At 44.7% G+C, this 19,843-nt stretch overlaps 1 protein-coding gene across 14 annotated transcripts in view; it reads right to left on the bottom strand.

The window, feature by feature from the left end:
• The window catches only part of CELF4 (CUGBP Elav-like family member 4), a gene marked incomplete at both ends in the record, with an annotated part of 693,842 nt that overhangs the window by 28,787 nt on the left and 645,212 nt on the right, over nt 1-19,843 (bottom strand). For 6 of the 14 annotated variants that reach the window (XM_080637032.1, XM_080637040.1, XM_080637033.1 and 3 more), the window contains 4 exons: nt 219-299; nt 1,981-2,046; nt 14,096-14,245; nt 19,232-19,379. In XM_080637032.1, coding sequence (XP_080493158.1) covers nt 219-299; nt 1,981-2,046; nt 14,096-14,245; nt 19,232-19,379 — 445 coding nt within the window. The remainder of the gene's footprint in view (nt 1-218; nt 300-1,980; nt 2,047-14,095; nt 14,246-19,231; nt 19,380-19,843) is intronic. The other 8 variants (XM_080637043.1, XM_080637036.1, XM_080637039.1 and 5 more) reach the window with 2 other exon arrangements.

The raw sequence follows: 19,843 nt of genomic DNA, 5'->3' as shown, positions 1-19,843 counted from the left end.
GGACATCTCAGCCACCATTGCCCATGAGGATGCTCCTGCATACTACTGTTAGTGCCAATGATGCTGTGTCACATATGAAAACAAGGAAAAGAGTCAGTGGGCCAAGGATTCAAAGAAATTGGGTGTTTAATGAATACTTCTCTAGGTATATGAGGAGCAGAAAAATGTGGTGAGGATGGTGTGTTGGGGCCAGAAAGGAGGACAGCCTGTTTACTCACCTTCTCTCTGTTGCTGTGGGATCATGGGAGGTGGCTGTGGGAAGGCTTGGCTAATCTGGCCATAAGCAGCAGGATAAGCAGCTATGGGGGAGAGAAAGGGAGAGAAGAAAGAGGAACAGATTTCAGTGCTGGGAAGCAAGGAGCTTTCATTTTTCATTTCAAGGAGTGTACGATGGCTTTGAAACCATCATACCGAGCTAGAGGTGGGCTTTCCCCTGCATTTTTCCTCTGTGAAGGGCAGCCTGAGATATGGCAGAAGAACTATGGCTGTGCTCCAGGAGGTGCCGCATGGCCCTGAGCACCCACCCTCCCTTCAGTTTCATCAGCAATAACACTGGGGACAACCATACCATGAAAATGGGGGTATCTGCTGAGTTCTTTCCCAGCAGAGATGTGTAAGCATCCCAGACAGTATCACAAACACATTCATTCATGAGCTCAGTGTGTCAATGCCCATGTTGACAGCCATGCAGAGTGCATGTATACTTTTCTCTGTCTAATCTCTCTCACATCCTGGTTAGTTCATACGCTTATAAAAAGAGTTCACACGTGTGTTTCCTCCTTTACTCAAACCTCCGTATATCTACACCGTATAAGCACAGTTGCACATACGCTCTCAGACGTACATTTTCTTTCACGTCCATAGAGACTTCCTCTCTCCAACACAAACACAGTAGAAACAGTGTGCAGCAATTAAAAAATTTCCCCATCTCAGCTCCCCCACCAAGAAGACAAGGGGAGCCATTCACTACCACAGATGGTAGATGATGTGCCTTGCTGCTAAAAATACAGTGTACAAGTCGCCTGTGAGCCCAGAGAGAGGGGGATAGGGGCCATGTGTGTGCAGAGGGGTTAATTAACAGCTCAAAGGGTTGAGCTGCTTCCCATCTATCAAAGCTCACAAGCAATAAATGACAATAACTAAAACACTGGCAAATGAAGCCCTACATGAAGAATTAAATTAAGTTTCCAGATACAGTGCTGACATGAGATAATAGCCATTCCTCAGTGGGAGACCACGATTGCTCCAGTTACCACAGGAAATAATGCCTTTGGGGTGACAGCTTCCTTGCAATGCTGGCCATGGACACCTCGTGAGGGGAGGCTGAACACAGTGGGGTCATGGTCTGCACCAGGTCACTTTGGCTGGTGTCAGTCCATCAACTGCAAAGGAGTTGCTCAGCAGACAGGGTGATGATAGTGGAGGCTGACTTATTGGGAGCTGTGGAGAAAGCTGCTGAGAAGCAACACGTATGTCTGCATAGCTCTGAAGTAAACCTCAAACTACATAGCTGGGGCATGACCAATGTAGACGCACTCTGAAACATGGTTGTATGTAGAGATACCATACCCTGCCAGGCATAGCAGCAGTGGCTTTGCAGGGTCTGGCTGCCCATCTCACCTCCTCTATGCAGTACCAAGGAGACCTGTTACAGAATGTTGCCTCCAAACCAGTGGGCTGACTTGGTACTTGTGCACCGTTCTAAGCAGACCAGACCTGGTCCTGCCAATGAAGCTGCACCAAGATACAGGTCAACAGAAGTCATTCCCTAAGGGAAAGGGGGAGGTTGACCCCACTGGGAGAGAAGGCAATGGGTTTTATGTTTTAAAAACAAGTGCAAATTTAATGTGACAGTCTGTGGCACCCAGCTTGCCCCTGTATCACCAAACACCTCCCTTTCCCCAGTCTCCTTGGGTGTGCTCAGAGATTAAAGGCTTTACAGAAGAGAAAAGTTTATTGAGAGAAAGTGTTAATACTAACGACCTGCGTACTGCTGCACTCCAGCGTAGGCTTGCTGCAAGGGGTCAGCTGCAGTGGGGCTTTGTGCTGTGGAGACACAAGAGAGAGAAGGAATCAAGGGGTTAAAACATGACAGACATTCTCCTTTTCCCCTCCCTATCAGTTTGTGATGTGAGACAGACAGACCCAGGGGCTGAAGGTCCCAGAATGGTAGCAGCTCACTCACACTACAGACAGGACAGCACAGAGCATCCCCATCATATCCAACAGGGCTGTGTCACCCAGCCACCAACCACCTTGTGAGATTTGGAGCAAAGGACACACAAAACTCTCCCCTCCTTTCCCAAGCTCAAATTATGGAGCCCACCTCTGATCATGTGCATTTGTGGCATGGCAGTAATGAACCCCAAAGAGCCCTCATCTTAAGCCAGGACTGAAGCTGTGCTAGGTGCTGTGCAAACAGATCTCAGTGACAGCTACAGTCACATGGAACTTTCAATCAGAGCACAAAACAAGAGGGGCATAGCAGGAGGAAGGAGGAGAGAACAAAGCAGTGGCTCCTGCCATCCCAACATCCCTGTGAAGGATTGCGTTGCTGCCAGGCAGCCCCCATGAAAAAGGAAATGCTGCTTGGAGGGGAGGAGGATGCCACTTGTCTGCTCCAGGGAGGATGCTGTGAATCACTGCATAAGGCATGCAGTCTCTTGCTGGTTTCAAAGTGCATTTTCTCTCTTTACAAGTGTGCATTCCTCTCCCTTAAAAATTGTTTATTTTTGAGAAACTTTGAAGTCTAGCTCAAATACAACCAAAGCCAGTTAAGATTTTTGTTTTCCTTTCCCCCTTTGGTTGATAGAGAAAGAAAGAGAGAAACGTGTTATATGAGCTCTTTCTTTATCTGCAGCAATAAAAAATTTAAAGCAAAGCTTGGCTGAACCTCCAGTCCAAATGTCACCTTGGCCCTAATATTTCACTTCTTGTTATGAGTTTAATTTGTATTTATTGGTGCTGCACAGTTCCACATTTATGTGTTCCTTCCAGCTTCTTACTTGTAGGATAATCCCTTAGGGAGTTGCTACTTTCTCCCCTCCACCCAACCTTTTTCCTTCCTGCTAGCACAGAGGTATGGCTGGAGGCAAGGGCTTGGAGGATGCAAAGGTGTGGGAATCTTGGAAGGGAATCTGGTGCATTGATCTGTCCAAGGAGAGACACTGGCTGTATGTAAAAATGTGGGTGAGGTTGGCACATGAGTGTTACAGGACCCAGGGAACATGGACAAAGTGCTTTTCTACAGATGTAAATGCCAGCGTGAAGTTCATTTTCAAAGACCACCATTGATCATGGTGGAAGCCTGAAAGATCTTGCACTTCCCTTCCAAACTATGAGGAATCTCAGGAAGACCAAACTTTGAGGGGGAAAACCCATTTAGCTGCCTAAGGCTCAGAGGCTCCTGCTCGTTAGAGCATAAGTGAATCATAAAGTCATTGAGGATGAGGAAGTCACAGGAAGAAATAGGTGGGATTTCAATCTTAGGGAGCCCATGGGACATCAGTGGAAGGCATAGTAGAGGTGCAAAGCTATGTCTTTAAAGAGTCTGTGTCTTTAAAGAGATACTCCAGGAAACTGGAGGAAATGCTTAGAAAATGTAAAAACCATTTCCTCTTATTCCTGCCATATTGAAACAACTTAATAATGTTCTTTTTAATCTCTGCTCAAAACAGTTTTCCTCTAAAACAAAACACTGAGCATATCGCTCCAGAAGAAAACTGAATGGCTATGAAAGGTTAAGTGATACACAAGTTCTTGCACCCTTTTGGGAGAATGGATCGTAATATCTTGAACCCCTAAAGTGACCAAGTCCTGTCAGGTAGAAGATATCTCCTGAGGAAGGTTAGTGGGTATGAGGCAAAGGGAGCAAGTCTTTTCAAGACAACTATATTTTTTCAGTCTGCAGTAAAGGGGATGACCTACTGTATCTGCCCTGAAAGCAACTGCCCTTCCTTGGTTGCACTCAATAGTTTATAGAGCTAGGAAAAGAAACTGTCTCTGCTGCTTGGGAGATTCACACTTGGGAGATTCACTTCACAGCATTTCTTTCCTCTCCAGCTGTGGCTGGACCAGGCATGCTTGTTCTATGTCTGATATGCTGACAATTAGCAACCATTGCCTCTTTGTTGATATCGGAGACGTTACTGAGCAGTACCTGTCGGAGTGTGGTCCTTTCCCTTATTCCCTGCTTTAGGGGGGCACACGTGGGAACTGTTCAGTCTCTTAGCTTCTCTCTAAGTCCGTGTCCTTAATAGGGCTGCTGGGCTCATGGCCGAGCTCCTTGCCTCACCCCATCTGTGGATACCTCACCTGCCTTTGGAGCCATACTCTGCCCATCGTAACTAAGCCATTCTGCTTAGGAAATATACCCTGAAAATCACCTTTAAAATTAAATATTAAAACTGGACAAATGCTTTATTTAAAGGGTTTGGGACAGCAAGACTTTAAATGCAGCCTTCTTCCTCTCCCACACAAAGCTTTTAGATTTCATTATTTTCCTGCATCTTAGCAACTTGTCAGCAGCAAGGGTAATATCTAACTGGGTGTTTCTTTCTCAGGAAGCTGCCTTGTACCCTAGATCGTACAGGAAATTTCTTCCTGGCTCACAGCACATGCATGATACCAGGAAGACTTTTCCCTGGCTTTAACCAGCTTTGCTCCAAGCTGGGAATCACTTACTCATAGGTGAAGAACATCAAGGTGACTGATCTAACACACAAGACCCTAGCACTGACACAATCATTCCTAGGTGCTTTTGAAAATGAGCAAATAGAAAGCATCCCAGGGCTGTAGGAACAGACAGCTCAGGGAGCCAGCAACCCTGGTCTGGGGCTCTGTGTTTTACTTGTAGGCTCATACCCTACCTTGTCTGTTTGGGAGCAGCAGTTGTGGTGAGTCACCACCTGCAGAAATTTAACTTGGCAGCTCTTAGAAACAGAAGTGATGACCTTTTCTCACCGAAGAACTTGCCTTCCTTAGCTTGAGAAGTGCATTTACTCAGCCAGTGAAGATGTGGTTTCAGTACAGTAGATGTGCCCATGCTGACCAACATGGCCTGTGAAGGTGCAGGGACACAGACTTCAGGGCCAGCTGGGTACTCGGCTTGAAGCCAAGGTAGCTTGGGCAGCCATGAGCATATCTTCATGCTGCTGCTCACTCTGCCAGATGAATTAAACCTAGCGAAGGGCATAACTGCCTGCACTCCCAGCTGTAGTGTAAATGAAGCCAACGGCTGGTATTGATCCAGAAATCTCAAGACACAGATTAAAGGTCTGAGGAAGTTGTGGCCATGCTGTGTTCAGCAAAGTGATAGTCCTCCTACATACTAATGACCCGTAAGAAGTTCAGCAAGGGCTCAGATGTGTGAGGGACTCATGATCCAGACCCAAACTGCCTCAGGGATTATGCGTGGCTGCAGGACGGAACAGACTGTGTGCTAAAATTCAACGTGATGGGGAGACATGAATCATTTCTGTGTTTCCACACAAGGACATGATGAGGGAAGGTGGCTTTATTCCTCCATATGATATGTATAGCCTAATAGGGTTTGCACCCCTGTGGCCTTCACACAGACCATGCTTTGCTAAGGCAGAAGTTACCATTCATCAGCTACCCTTCCTCCCCATCCAGCTGGCCAGTCTTCTCTGTACTGCAAGTATTAGTTGAACATGGGCATGTGGGGCTGGGAACAGACCCCAGCTCCTCTGCATGCTGTCTGTGCCAGGGTGTAAGCCCACTGTGATGTAAATAGCTGAGTATGGGCTGGTACCATCTATAGGGATACAGACGACACCAGACAAGGGACATGGATATCATAAAGCACATTAAATGGGTTTTTGGACCAGAATTAACATGAATCTAATTTTACCATCATCAAAAGACCATGGATGTGCTGGTGACAATCTGTGCAAATATGCCTATAGGTTGACATTTGAAATAGCTTTCCTTGTGGTCAGACTCGTGGAGATCTTATGCCCAACATACAGATATTTAAGAGATTAAACATGATGTAATATGCGCACTGAGGATCAGCTGGTGAAGTGAAAGAAGGAGAAAGGCTGCTGAGAGCCAAAGGACAGATATCAATCACATCACCCCTGCCGAAGTTAATGTAGCTTTGCTGCTTTGCAGGAGTTAAGGATCTGGCCTTGCGAGGGCAAACTAAAGGTGTACTGTGAAAACAGATGCTAATAGTAACTTCATTTGGCAGCTCAGGGCAAAAGCTTTATCCCTGGACATCATCTTTATATTAATTTGATCAGTTCCATATCTCCACGGGAAAAATCCTGCTCAGATACAATTGTCTCTTTGCAAAATGATTCTGGCCAAGATGCCACAAGGTGACCATGGCAAGATAACCTTCCATAAACCTGGAGACATAAAACAAGCCAATGACCTACTATATGGCCATAAATATAAATTTAACGAAGGCAGCACTTATTCATTAGGCAGAAGTCAAGAAATGACTCCCTAGTCCTTCAAAGAAAGTAGATCTGTTAATGTCACTTTCCAAATCCTCTGCCCGATGCCAAAACCCAAGGATGATTTCCCAAGTCAGCATGAAATACCAGTGCTTTAAAATTAACACCAGGAAGCTTTCTTACTACTGATATATCTCGAGATTGAAATCAAACTTTTTAAAGAGGCATTCAGCTAGTGTTAGACCTGACATTTAACTTTTGTCAGAGAATGAAAGGATGGAGGTAGCAGAATGAAGCACGTTGTTAAAAATAAATAAAATCAGTTTAAGAGATGTTCTATAAAGAATCCCTCCTGAGATGCCTGTAACCCAGATACAGTGTCTGGCCAGGACGAGCTGTTATATGGGTGCTCAGGTGATAATGGCAGTAGGGAACAGAGGGCTGTTATATGCAGGGGTGTAAATCAGGAGGAGCTGCACTGAAGCCAGTGGTGGAGGTGAGGTAAAACAATGATGGTTACTGTCCAAGCCATCAAAAAGAGGCCTTGCATCCCCCTCAGTGCGGTACGGGAAAGTGTCGGGATAAGAGAAAGCCAAAGAATCAGAGAGGCCCAGTGCTTCTGAGAGACAAAAGCAGTGTCTGGCACATTTTCAGCCCCTAAGATCCCTGGGTTTTCCTTCACCTTGGTGGAAGGAAGCATCAAACCTTACACCTACTTGACACCCTCTTTGGTCCTTGCTTCAGATTGCCTATGTGGTTCTCAGCAGACATGTTTTATTCCATCTATATCATTCTATTTTGTAGCACTGCTCCCTGCACTGGTCTACAAACACATGTTAACACCCAGATCCACAGCTTTGCTCTCTGCCCCATTTATTCTTTCCTCTCACTGCCCTGGAGGTATTTTATGCCTCTCTCAAGAGCTGCAGCTTGGCCACTATCACCTCTGGAAGGGTGGATGAGGTGGAGGGTGATCAGAGGCCAGGCTGTTCAGTCACTGGTGGGGAAAATAAAAAAATGATAGGAAAGAAAATCTATGCGAAGGCCAGGGTTAAAATAAATAAATAACTAACTGAGTGGGAGGGGTCTATTCACCTTCTCCTTAAATCCAATTTAAATCACTTTCTACAGCCCTAATCTATATCCATAATTGCATCATTTCGTACAACAAGCTTGCGAGAGGTCTTAAGAAATTTATGTAGATTAAAATTCATGGGTGCCATAGTACAGATTCCATATTATTAAGATTGATTAGGACAGCTGATGCTGTGATTAAAGAAGCCAGCGTTTACTGTTGTAATTAATTAGGTATTCAGACACAACAATAACTGCAATAACAGAAAGAATGTGCTGATCCGGCAGAAAACAGGACTGATCCTGTGTTTTATAGTCTTGTTTCACCATTTAGAGGCTGGACACCACTCAGTCAAAGACACGTTGTCCCACACTTTCTTTTCCCTTACCTCAAAGGAACAAGAAATCCAGGGCATGCTACTCCATCCTGTTAGCTGGAAAAACCCTTTTAGTAGCATAGGGGGTATTGTAGTTGCTTGTTTGGAACAACATATGGGCCTACTATAAAATTCACACAGTTCATTCCTGGAAGTCAGGATTATGTTTATTATTTTCTTAATAGTCCCACCTCCAAGCCCCATCCCTAATAAAGCCCCTGCTAAGATGGATGCTTTGCAAAAACATGACGGGAGTCGTGTCTTTCAGTGAAGGTATTCCAGTGGGCAAAGAAATACACAGAATACTCAGAGATGCAGACTGACGGAGGTGGCTGGCCAAGGTGACAAACTAATTCAGCTGCACAGCCAGGACCAGACTTCCCTCCCTTTGCCTATGGCAATAAAGACATAAGTCAGGGTCAGGTTTTAAAAGCTATTAAGGCATTCTAACACCATATTGTTGGGGAGCCCAGTTTAAGTCACCTTTAAAAATAAAGCTCAAGGTCTTAACTCACTTAGATGCTTCTGAAAACATCAGCACAGAGCCTGATTTGTATTTACACCTTCTTCCAGATCAGAGGAGAAAGCACTTTTGCTCTGGAAAGGCTCACACAACTGCGTTAAACAACCCCATTCATTATGGCTGCAGCATGATCGTTGGAAGTACATGGCATCATTAAAGTAGCTTAGACTACAATTGAAGATGGCAACTTGCTATTATATTTTTAATGACTGCATTCCTTCACTTATTTATTTTACCAGTACATTGCGGTTTATGGCACGTGGCAGACTGTTACAAATGGGTCAAATAAATGCTTCCTGGTCATAATGATGTTTCAGGCGCTCACTGTTGCAGTTTTGGAACTGCTGATACAAAATATGAATTGGAAAACTCCAACATAGAGATTTAGGGTTGACAAACACAACACAGCCAAAGATTTCCAGTAGTAACTTAGCCTCAGGACCACTGTAAGGCCTTCTACAGGAGCAGGCAAGTGAATCTTTTTCTGATCTCCTGATTCACCTTCTCTCTAAACTCTTCTTGTCTGACAGAGAATCATAGAATGGTTTGGGTTGGAAAGGACCTTAAGGTCATCCAGTTCCAACCCCCTGCCATGGTCAGGGACACCTCGCACTAGACAGTGTCGCCCAAGGCTCTGCCCAACCTGGCCTTGAACACTGCCAGGGATGTGGCAGCCAAAACTTCTCTGGGCAACTTGTGCCAGGGCCTCCCCACCCTCACAGGAAAGAACTTCTACCTAATTTTAATCTAAACCCCTCTCTGTTAGTTTAAAGCCATTCCTCCTTGTCCTGTTGCTACATGTCCCCTTCTGTTCCTGCACAAGTGAAGCTCTGATCTTGCCCAATGGCCCTGGATGGTGTCTGTCATGATCAGGACTGATCCTGGGATGAACTGGTCCAGAGCAGCACCCTGCCCATCAGCAGCATTGCTAGCCCATTGAAAAGCTAGTAGGTAAGCCTGTCATATTAGCCTACCGGCAACTCCTCCCCTACAAAGTTAGCTTGTGTAATGATAATAATTACAGATGGAGCTTGAATACTGTCTCTGCTGGCAATGGGTGAAGTTGGTTGCTGCCTGATAGCAATTTGTTGAGCCAAGAAAAATGAATTGATGGTCTCAGTTCAGTTCCTAAGACATGAGTTTCTACAGCACAGGAATTCACCCATGGGGAACACCTTCACTGCCAATCTCAGCAGTGGCCTGGAAATATGTGGGCATAAAAGCTTGGCTGCCCATTCGCACTGACAGCTAGTCCTCACCTGAGAGGGCTGAACCCCAAGTAGGGCATGGAGTGGAGCTGGCTGTCTTTCTAGCCCAGATGTACCCACAGTGTAACCAAAGAGGAGTGGGGGAACCTCTGCTGTCTCTGTAGAGAGGACAGACAGAGCTAGTCCTGGCAGTGGTAGGCAACCACTGTGTGCCTGTGAACAGTAAAAGAGATGACACATTTTTAATGTATTATGAGCAACTGAGGGGGCTGCTTTTGTTTTCCTCAGCAAATGCACTGAAGCACTCAGCATTCTGGAAAGCATTCCTTGTCTGAGCCTCCACAAAGCTGCCATACCACTGGTCCATCCCTGGCTTCGGTCAACCTGGACATCCCTTGGCCCAAGAGGAATAATTTTGTCTGAGAGCTGTTGGATGCTATGGGCACATCAGTGGGCAGAAGACCACAAAGCAATGCTCACCCTTTTCTGAGGGGCTTGCTTTGTACCTCCTTCCAATTCCCTCATTTCACTGCTCCTTTGGCAGCCAAACCCTCCTCTCTCTTGCTTGCTGCCCTTTGGTTTCTTCATTTTTTTTCATCTCTCCCTCCCCTTCCCTTTCAAAGGAGGCTTTATTTTTGCAGCGAGCATTTCATCCAGTCTCTCACAATGCAATCCAGTAGGGCAGAACCTGTTACTGGAGAGCAGAGCGCTGATGGTGTGAGACACAGCACAAACCAGTGCAGATGGTCTCCACTGTTATTGTACATCGCACACTGTTAACAAGAGAGGCACTGGGCAATGGGTGGGTAAGAAGCTTTGTCAGAAAAACACAATGCCTGTTACTATGGTTAACTTGGAAATGGCAAGCGCTCTTGTGCTGCTGCAAAGTAACTCACAAGATCATGGCACAACAGATTATGCTTTTTGTCCCAACTATATGTTGTGACACTTTGCCATGTTCAATAGCTCTGCAAGCTGAAAGACTAAAGGGTTGGCATTAATACACATAAAGGTCAGATCTCTAAAGGGGCTTAGACTAGTGGAAGGGGAAATATCTACTCCCTTCTGTTCATGCCAAAAGGTGCACTCTGAGGCATTATATACTGGCTGAGCTTGGAGAAGGTGAGAGCATGGCTTGCTAAGAGTATGCCTACAAGGAATGGTTTTCTGGTGCTACTGCATGGACCCATAACCTCACCAGAGCCACAGAAAAATCTGATTCCTGTATGGACTGTGGCTGTAATCAGAGACTTGGTGAGTGAGGACTTTCAGCCTACTCTTGCCTTTGCGTCAAAGCCATGGATGGTTCAGCAATCAAATGTTACCGTGTGTGTCCCTGCTTCAGACAAAGGGAATCTTAAAATAAGAGCTCAGGGGAAGACAGGAAAAAAAAAAAAAAAAAAAAAAAGAATGAAACTACAGAGTAAATACAATTACATGATATGGACCTGTTTTTAGAGTGCAAAGACTGTGCAGTTCTGGAGTCCTTTAGAGGCACCAAAATATTATAGCTAGACACAAAGGTGGATGTGTAGACAAACTACACAATTAATGGGATTTATTTGGATCTGAATTATGTGTATGCCATGCCTCTATAGATTTTGATAGTTCAGTTTTTGCTATTTTCAGGCAGCAAAGAACATTCTGTTACAGCATAGAACGGTGTGATCCCACATTTGAGATTTTTGTGGAGTATGAAAGAGTATCTGAGAGCAAAATTCAGTCTTTAAACAATATATGGCAAGCCACAATCATAGCAAGACTATGGTTATGTACATAATACTGCAACACTCCTAGCCACTTTCAAAATGAGAAATATACCATAAAATAAAGTTGTTTGGAAGATGCTGACTTTGGATGGGGACTGGCACAGTCTTTTCTTTTCTATAATGTTAGTGCAATTGCATGCTGAGCTTTAATGTTTTATTTCTACCCTTGCATTTGAAAGCACCAACATGCAGAATCACAGGGCAGTGCCAGTAACAAAAGCTACTGAAGAAAGTGTGAAAAATCCCATAATGAACAATGATGGAATAAGCTGCCCAGTGATGAAAATTTCTAACCCCAAGCGATTAGTGGCTGTCTTATATCATAAAGCATAAAGGTTTGTGTCCTTCCTACATTTTTATCCAGTCTAATATGGCTGTGGATGTTCTCATTACCCATATAAATGTCTAATTCATTTTTCAAAATGTTGCTGAGCTCCAGGCCTCAATAAAGCTTGTAGCAAGGAGTAACGTTTGGGAGAGTGCATAAATGCTCATGAGAAGGAAGAGAGTAAGATGGAGCAAACACATGATGCTCATGAGCTACACCCAGACTGCTACAAAGGGGCTTGCTTTCAGGGTTTCATTGCTTGTGTGGACTGACAGAAGTAAACTGAGAGCTAAGAGTCTGGCTTACCACTGTTCCCTTTAGATCTGTGCTATAACTTCAGATGTCATTAGCTTATGGGGAAGCTGAACACTGAGAAAGACCAATATATTGCCGAAGACACATTGAGATAAACTGAAACTTTACACAAAGCAGACTATTTGGATGTCAGCTTCACTGGCAGAAAGGGGCCTCTCTGCCTGCAGCAAAGTGGAGCAAGACTGTCACCTTTCAGTGTGTTGAGCTGCCGGTATTTGTGAGGGATGTACTGTGAATTGCTGGCTGAGCAAGTCTCTCCACATCTCAGAGAGAATCAGACTAAGGCCATTGACTTTTATGTAGTCATGGAGGAAATACCTAACTGAAAGCTTGCTTTAATTATGGTGGGTAGTTTGAGATAGTAGCAAAAGCTCAAGTTGTTAAGATTCATCTGGAATGACAATCTTTTCTCTGATACCTTCAGTGATGGATCATGCAAGATTACCTAAAAGGAGCTAGATAAGCCAGCAAAAAGATAGAAATGGATGAATAAACAGAGAGATGATAGACTGGCAAACAGACAGATGGATAGTCGAACAGATTGTTCTATTTGTAGAACCTTAGAGACAGGTTACCATGGTTGAGCTCAGAGACCATCAGGGCTCTAATGTGTTCTAATGTTTTCATAAGCCTCCAAGAGCTCCCCATCTCTCTAAGCTACTACAAACATGTATATACATGCCTAACTTTTAGCACAGTAAGGCCCTTGATTTCAATTCTGCTTAAAGCTGAACTCATGGCTGAATGTCTACAAAGTGTACGTGGGGAGGATGATAACTATTTTATAGTACTCTTGGTATATCTGGGCTTCACTGCATTCACAGGGTGGCTTTTTTCAGTGACATCGAACTGTAACTAGACTGTAACTTTGGTATTTCTATGTTATGTGGTATTATTCCTTGTAGCTCACAAAGTCCCCTCTGATATCGAATCTTCTGAGTTTTCAGGACTGGTGAGATCGAATTAATTCTTTTTCTTAGGGGTTTTGTGGGCTTTTTGGCTGGGGCATCTAAGTCAGTATTTGATTTCCTAACAAATTAGATCAATCTATCTGTGCCCCAGAATAAAACACACTTTTGCCAGCCGGTGGCTAGGATAAATTAGTTACATTTACTTAAATTTTTACTATTATAATTGTTATCATTAGTATGGATACAGCAATAGTGAGGAATATCTTCCTAGCAGAAGTACAGCTTGGAGTAGACAGGTGTTCATTAAGGTCTTGAAGACTACTGAGTTCTTCGTTATTACAGCATCAGAGTGTCCATATATATAAGTACAGGCACAGAGGCAGGTATGTATCCTTTAATGTCCCTCATCCATTTCTGACTGCCAGGGCTTGCAAAATCACTCCTTCAGCGCTGCCACCTTTTGAGCTAGTCGCAGTCCGTATCCCAGCAGCAGTTCTGTGGTGGTGTGTCACAAAGAGGTGAAACTTAGCCCATTCTGTGGCTGTATTAAAGGTGCTTCAGTCTTCAGGCCAGGTAAGGCAATAGGGTTTGGATGCAGTGAGCATTTCAGAGACCAACACATGTTACTTGCACACATAGTCTGAGTCATGGAGCAGTTTTGGTCAGCAGTCATGTGGACTCCCTGGGGTCAACCTCTTAGAGCCATCCAGCTGCAAGGGAATCCCAGCAGGAGATACTGATGGTGGGTACTAGGAGATGCAAATAGGCTTAGCACAGCTCTTTCAAGGTGAGCCAGGAACAAGACCTTTGGGAGTGCTGCAGGGAGATCTGTCAGTATCAGGTCAGCCCTCAGACTGAATTTTAGCTAAAGCAAAACATGCTGGGTGCCCTGATTGTATTCGGGCAAGTCATCCAACAGATGAGCTCTCAATTCTTCAGCATAAAAATTTTCCACCTACAACATGCCCTTGATGCTTCTCATCCAGATTTGAGTGTATAACAACTGCAGCTGGGTAAGACCTAACTACACCAATGGTAAAGTAAACGTCAGTGGTGTAGGGTGTAATCCTTCTGAGGTGGATCATGTTAGATGAAGCCTGTGGATGTGGACAATCTCCCTAAGACTGACAGAGCAGGTTGTGGGCGCAACACTGGTCTGACTTACCTGGGTAAGGGTGAATGCCATTAGCAAACACGGCTTCGGCGGCGGGCTGCCCGTTAGCCTGCGGCGGGAGGCCAGTGAAACCATTCACCCCAATTGGAGATGGGATGCTAGGCACAGCTGGTGCAGTTATGCCAGGAGGCGTGCTTCCACCTGCAAGCGGGGAGGACACAAAACCAGAGCTTGTGAGTACTGGAAGCAAGAACTGCATAGTGAAAATACACAGAAACGTTCTGATAATAAATAAAAGATCTCCCAAGCTGTTGTGCAAAGAAAGGGACTTCTTGCCAATTGTTTCTCTGTTTGGAAAGCTCTTAAGAAAGGTCTGCAAAACTTTCTTCAGCAGAATGAAGGTTTTGCTTGGTGATCAGTCTTTCTAGGCTAGATCCACAGCTAACATCAAGCAATAAAAAGTATAGAAATATGACCCTTCCTCCTCAACTTTCTCCCTAGATTATTACCTGTTTAAATTGCTAAATAAGCAGATGTTTCTTTCCTAGATATCATTTAACACCAGAAGCAAATTCTCAGTCCCACCTTTCTACAGCAATCCCTCTCAGTTTCTCTTTGGAGATGTCAGCTTTGTGGGTGTACTGATTTCCAGGACTACTCTGTCTGCATTCGCTCATGAATGTGCATTTTATGCACAAACTCATTCTGAACTTTCTCAGCACCAGGGATTTAAAAGGTTTGGCAAGCTGACTTCTAGCCTAAAGGCAGCCAGTGATACTTTCGTTTTTGTCAATGTTTGGCCATAACTTGACTTTTGTAGAGTTTTGCAGAGATCTCCCACTCAACAAGGGCAAAATTTGGGCTAGATTTCTTTCTTTCATGGAATAATACTCCTCTCCCTCTTCCCAGGCACATCCTGTGGGGGACTGCAATGCTGCTATTCAGAAGAAAAATGTAGTCTTTGTGTTTTGGGCAGGATCCTGTCACCCACTGGTAGAGAATTTTTCAATTTCTGAGGGGAGAATTAAATCACTCTGCTACCTCCCTGCCTGCTCCTATGTATGTTTAAAATGACTGGACAGTCTGTGCTTCTTGCGATGTATTCAGGATGTTTTTAGGGACCTAAATGAGTTTTCAATGGGTGAGAAATTGTTTTTCTCTTGCTAGCTGTGAGTGGGAAGTTAAACTATCTTATCTCCACCAAAGTCTTTCTGTGTCGGAGTATACTACTGATTGAAAGCACCATTTTTGCAGTAGCCCCTTTTTTAAACCAATTGCAGAGATTTTCTTCCCCATAGCAGTGTTCCATGAGAGTTTAGTCCAATAACACACTTTAATGACTACCTAAATCTGTGTTGGTGCTTTAAGAAAGCCAATACAGATGTGTGGGATGCTTTAATATGTTCTGATTTGAGTAGCCCCAAAAGAAGGCAATATTTCAGCTCTTTTCCTATACCCTGAGCAGACAAGCTGCTGCTTCCCCTTTGCTTATTTAAATGGTGTTGGCCTTTAAAAATGTCCTCTGTGGAGGTACAGGGAGCTAGCAGTGGCAACTGGAGTCCAAAGGCAATGCTCTTGGCATATGCCATCAGCTTTCAAATCACAAAGGCTAGTTAAAATTTCAGTTGCTTTTCTAGATCTCTCCTTTATTTGCATAGACAATGTAAGTATTTTTTTCTCAAATCACAGCAAGGGATTTGTGCTTGCTATTTTCTGCATGTCTAAGGAAGTTTAGGCATCTTCATTGGAATTCTTTCATTTTCTTCTTATAAAGAAAGATCCCCCCTGGAGAGGTCAGATCTGTAGTAGGAGTTAAAACTGGCATAATGCCACTGCAGAGAACAAATGGTGGTGGTGCATGCCAGTTGTGGATTTCACCCCTGGTTTGAGGTCTCTTGCTGCAGCTATACCAGATGCAGATTTACAATATGGAGGGAGAGAGAAGATAAGGATGGAGAGATGCTTAAATGAAATACCATTTCTAGTCTCTCTGTGCAGTTAACAGAGTAGCAGCCCCACTTTTCACCCAGATTACACCAATGATGGGAGAAATGCAAAACTTCAACCAAACTTTCAAAGACGTCAATTTAATTGCCTCGTAATCACAGGCTGTTTTGTGAGATAAACCTGACTCTTGATGGGAAACCTGACTCTTGCTGTCTAGATGCCAGCAAACGGCATACAATCTTTATGGTCTGAATTACCCACTGGGACTGCCGTCCTGCACTCCACTGACTGCAAGCAAACCCAGTGACTAGTTTAAACTGAATGTCTAACTTTTGTGTGGTTAAACCGGGTGAGATGGATCCTGTCTCTAGTCTGTTAGGCTTGCCTGGAACCAAAACTCTTTCTTACGTACCATGGGAACTCGTGAGCCTGAATGAACTCATGGCCATGTCCCAAGGAACCCACTCTCCTAGAGGCAGGACACACAGAAAAACAGCTGGATTAGGAGGCCTGAAGATAGAAGCACAGAGGCACTGTGCTCAGCTCCAAAGCTTCTAGGACTTCTGGGTTACCAGTGTCCTTTTTCTAGCACAATTTTTCTTTTGCTTAGGAAAGATCAAAACACTTCAATTTTTTTCAATGTTCCAAACGTTTTTTCTAATGCCTGTTTTTCAGAGAACTTTGAAATGTTTCATTTTCATTCCAAGTCAGAACAAAGATATACTTCAATGACTGGAAATCCTGCTATGAAGCAGAATGATCATTTTCCATTTGGCTTTCTGAATGCTAACAAAAGCCAGCAGGAGAATTCATGTTAGGCTTCAGATATCTCCTGGCTACTCAGAAATCGCTGCTAGTGTTGTAGGCTTGCTTGCTCAGACGTTATGTGAAACATTTTCTACGCATCTTATCACAAGCTTTGTGAGTGTTGTACTAATACAAGGAGTCATTTCAAAGTATAAACATTTCACCCAAGGAATAATTGTCAATGGACATTTCCACAACCCGTTACAGAGGTTTTTCATGAAAGTAGGTACCCATTCAACATAAATCTGCAATAATGCTGAAGTGCATAGACTCTGTGATTGAAATCATGTCATAAGGAGGCTGCAAAATCTGCCACCATGAACAAGATCAAGGGATTTTATTTACAATAATGACCAGTCATGGGTGCTCTGTAAAGCACGTAAAAACCATGAGCTTTCCTCTCCTGATGTAATTCTGTATTCTGATAGTAAGACTTTAACAGTCCCCAAAAGGCACAAGGCACACCAGAAGGGGAGAAAGGGTTTAAACCAAAAAGGGCTGGGATATTTCTCATGTCCTGGATATCATGGTAGGCACAGGATTTGGCTGCTGTACTGGTATTTCCACACCTATTTCATAGAATTTGCTAATCCTCAAGACATTTATATGCACAAGAGTTTGTGCTCTTTTGTGGTGGGGATATCAAAAATCATCTACTGGATTCAGTTATCCAGGCCCTGAGAACATTTGAATTCCAGGCAGTCTTTGTTTGACGTTCTCTCTGCTCCCACCAACACAAAACAAATCTAGCTAATGCAAATATGATAATCTTTCAGGCAGCGGGTTTAAAGGGTGCACATATAATTAAGCCACTTTTCTATTTGGATTTGCAGTAGCTCTATCGACTTGTTGTTTATACATTTATCGTTGTGTAAACATATATTTTGAAATGTGTGGTATGAGATTTTTGAGTCAAGTGTTTTTCCTTGGGTCTCCATAAGTTTGTGTGGAATTAAATCTGTCTTTCTCTCTCTTCCCTTTTCCTCTCTTCATGTTCTAATACAAGCAAAGGAAAAGACAGGTATCTGATCAGCCACCCATTGCAAAGAGATGCTAAGGGAGGTTTTCTTTGGCAGATAGTTTAGCAGAACTCAGTTGGTCAGGAACAGCACCCCAGCCTGCATTGCTGTGGTGCCCTTGCCCTGCCATCCAGTGCATCTTTCCTGGCTTCTTTGAGATAGGCTTTTCCTGCTCCAGGGCTGCTGCAGAACTCTTTATCTCTGGCTTCAAGCTGCCCCATCCTCTCTTACTGCTCTGCTCTGGAGTCCCAGATCCTGCTCAGCCGGTGTTACATGCACCACAGCTGGCTCAGCCAGAGCTCATTCCTCCTACATCCTATCCCAAACCTTTGTCAAGCTTGTCCCCTCCAGGCCAGCTTGATGCTTCAAGGTTCACACAAAGGCATTGTTATGCCACCTCTGTCTAAACACAGTTCCATCCCTAGTGCCTGTCACAGGAGGAACCTGCATCACCCCCAGGGACCTTTTTATCCCAGCCTGTCCCTCCTGGTTTGTTGACCTGTTCCTGCCCATATGATCTCCTTGTTCTTCAAGCCCCAGGAAAGCCACACCTCTTTCCATCTCACCTTTATTCTCTGTCCACTGAATCATATACTGCAGCTCCTACCATGGGTTTCTGTGACACCTTGCAGCCTAGCCAGATCCTGGCAGCACTTCACTGACTACCTGTCTCTGCTTCAACATCCAGAAATGCTCTGTCCAAACACTTGCATTCTAGAGATCTTCCCTGAGTACCTCCTGTTCTATTTCACAGCAGGAGAAAGGTTTATGTGTCCCAATGACATAGCTCATCTTCTTAATGATATTTTAGCTCACAACAAACCTTATTTCTTTTGTCTTTGTACCAGCCTGGCTGTGACAGCACCAGCACTGACCTCTTGGATATCTATATGCACTGGGGGATGTTTTGTGACATTTGAAGGGTACTCAGAGCTAAAGGAAAGTTCTGTGAGGGGTAAGGCTGAAGGGAAGGGTTACACCTGAGGGCCTTTTCCAGCGCCTTCTCTGTCAGCACCCTTTCTCCTCCCCAGCAAGCCCATTGTGTCTCAGTTCTGATGGGTTTCAACCCTCTTCTTCTCCTCACCCACCAGTAAGTGCCATTCAGCACTGGGCAGATAGCCCAACAGGCCACCGCTGGTAAGCCCTTTGTCTTTAGCACTACAAGTTCTTCACAATGCAGAAGTTGACCTGCAGCTTGCCCAGCCCTGGAAGAGGCAGTGACAGCCTTCCTCTGCCACTTTCCCCTTTTCCCAGACCACAAAAGGATCTGATCGGCTCCACTCCTCACTTCTGGTGGCCTTCACCAACAAGACCAACATTTCAGTAGACAACCACTAAGGGAGGACCTATCAGTTAACAGGTCTCTTCTGGGGTTTTCCCACCCTTTCCCCTCTCCATCCCGCTGCCCCCTTACCTGAGGTTGGTGTCATGGGAGCAGCAGCCAGCCCATTCATGTTCAGGGCTGCCATTTGCTGCATCTGGGCTGCAGCAAAGGCTGCCATGGGGTTCAGGTAGCCGCCCTGCGCCACTGACGCCATGATCGCGGCTTGCTGCTGCATCAGCTGGAACAAAGAGAGAGAGCAGGGAAAAAACATCACGCGGTCACCGGTAAGATGGACCATGGCACCGGCACCAGCATGGGGACCAGGGCAGGGTGTGAGGCAGACTCCATTATGAGATGCCAGCTCAGCATGCCTGTGGTACACCCCAGCCTTGGCCTTCCTTCCTGATACAGGAACTGGAGGCAAAGTGCATCTTTGCATCTTAGCATCTCTATACTCCCCATCCCTATCATGTGTTGCCCAGTGTGAAGGCTTCCCGTGAATTGGACTCAACCCTCTGAGTCCATAGTACTTCCCTGAGAAAAGCCTTTATATGATCTTGAGCAGAGAGGTTTGGTGGCTTGTATCAAAGCTCTGGGAAAGCACTGGGCTGATGATGGGAGACCAGTCTATGCTGAGTGATGGGGAGAAGAGACTGTTTCTCCAGAGCAGCAAGCTTAGCTATATCTGTGGGGGAAGCTTGA

The sequence above is a fragment of the Psittacula echo genome, assembly GCF_963264785.1.
Source record: "Psittacula echo genome assembly, chromosome: Z".
In the NCBI taxonomy this organism is placed as follows: Eukaryota; Metazoa; Chordata; class Aves; order Psittaciformes; family Psittacidae; genus Psittacula; species Psittacula echo.
The sequence above is the reverse complement of the archived record's forward strand: the minus strand, read 5'-3'. Positions and strand labels throughout refer to the sequence as shown.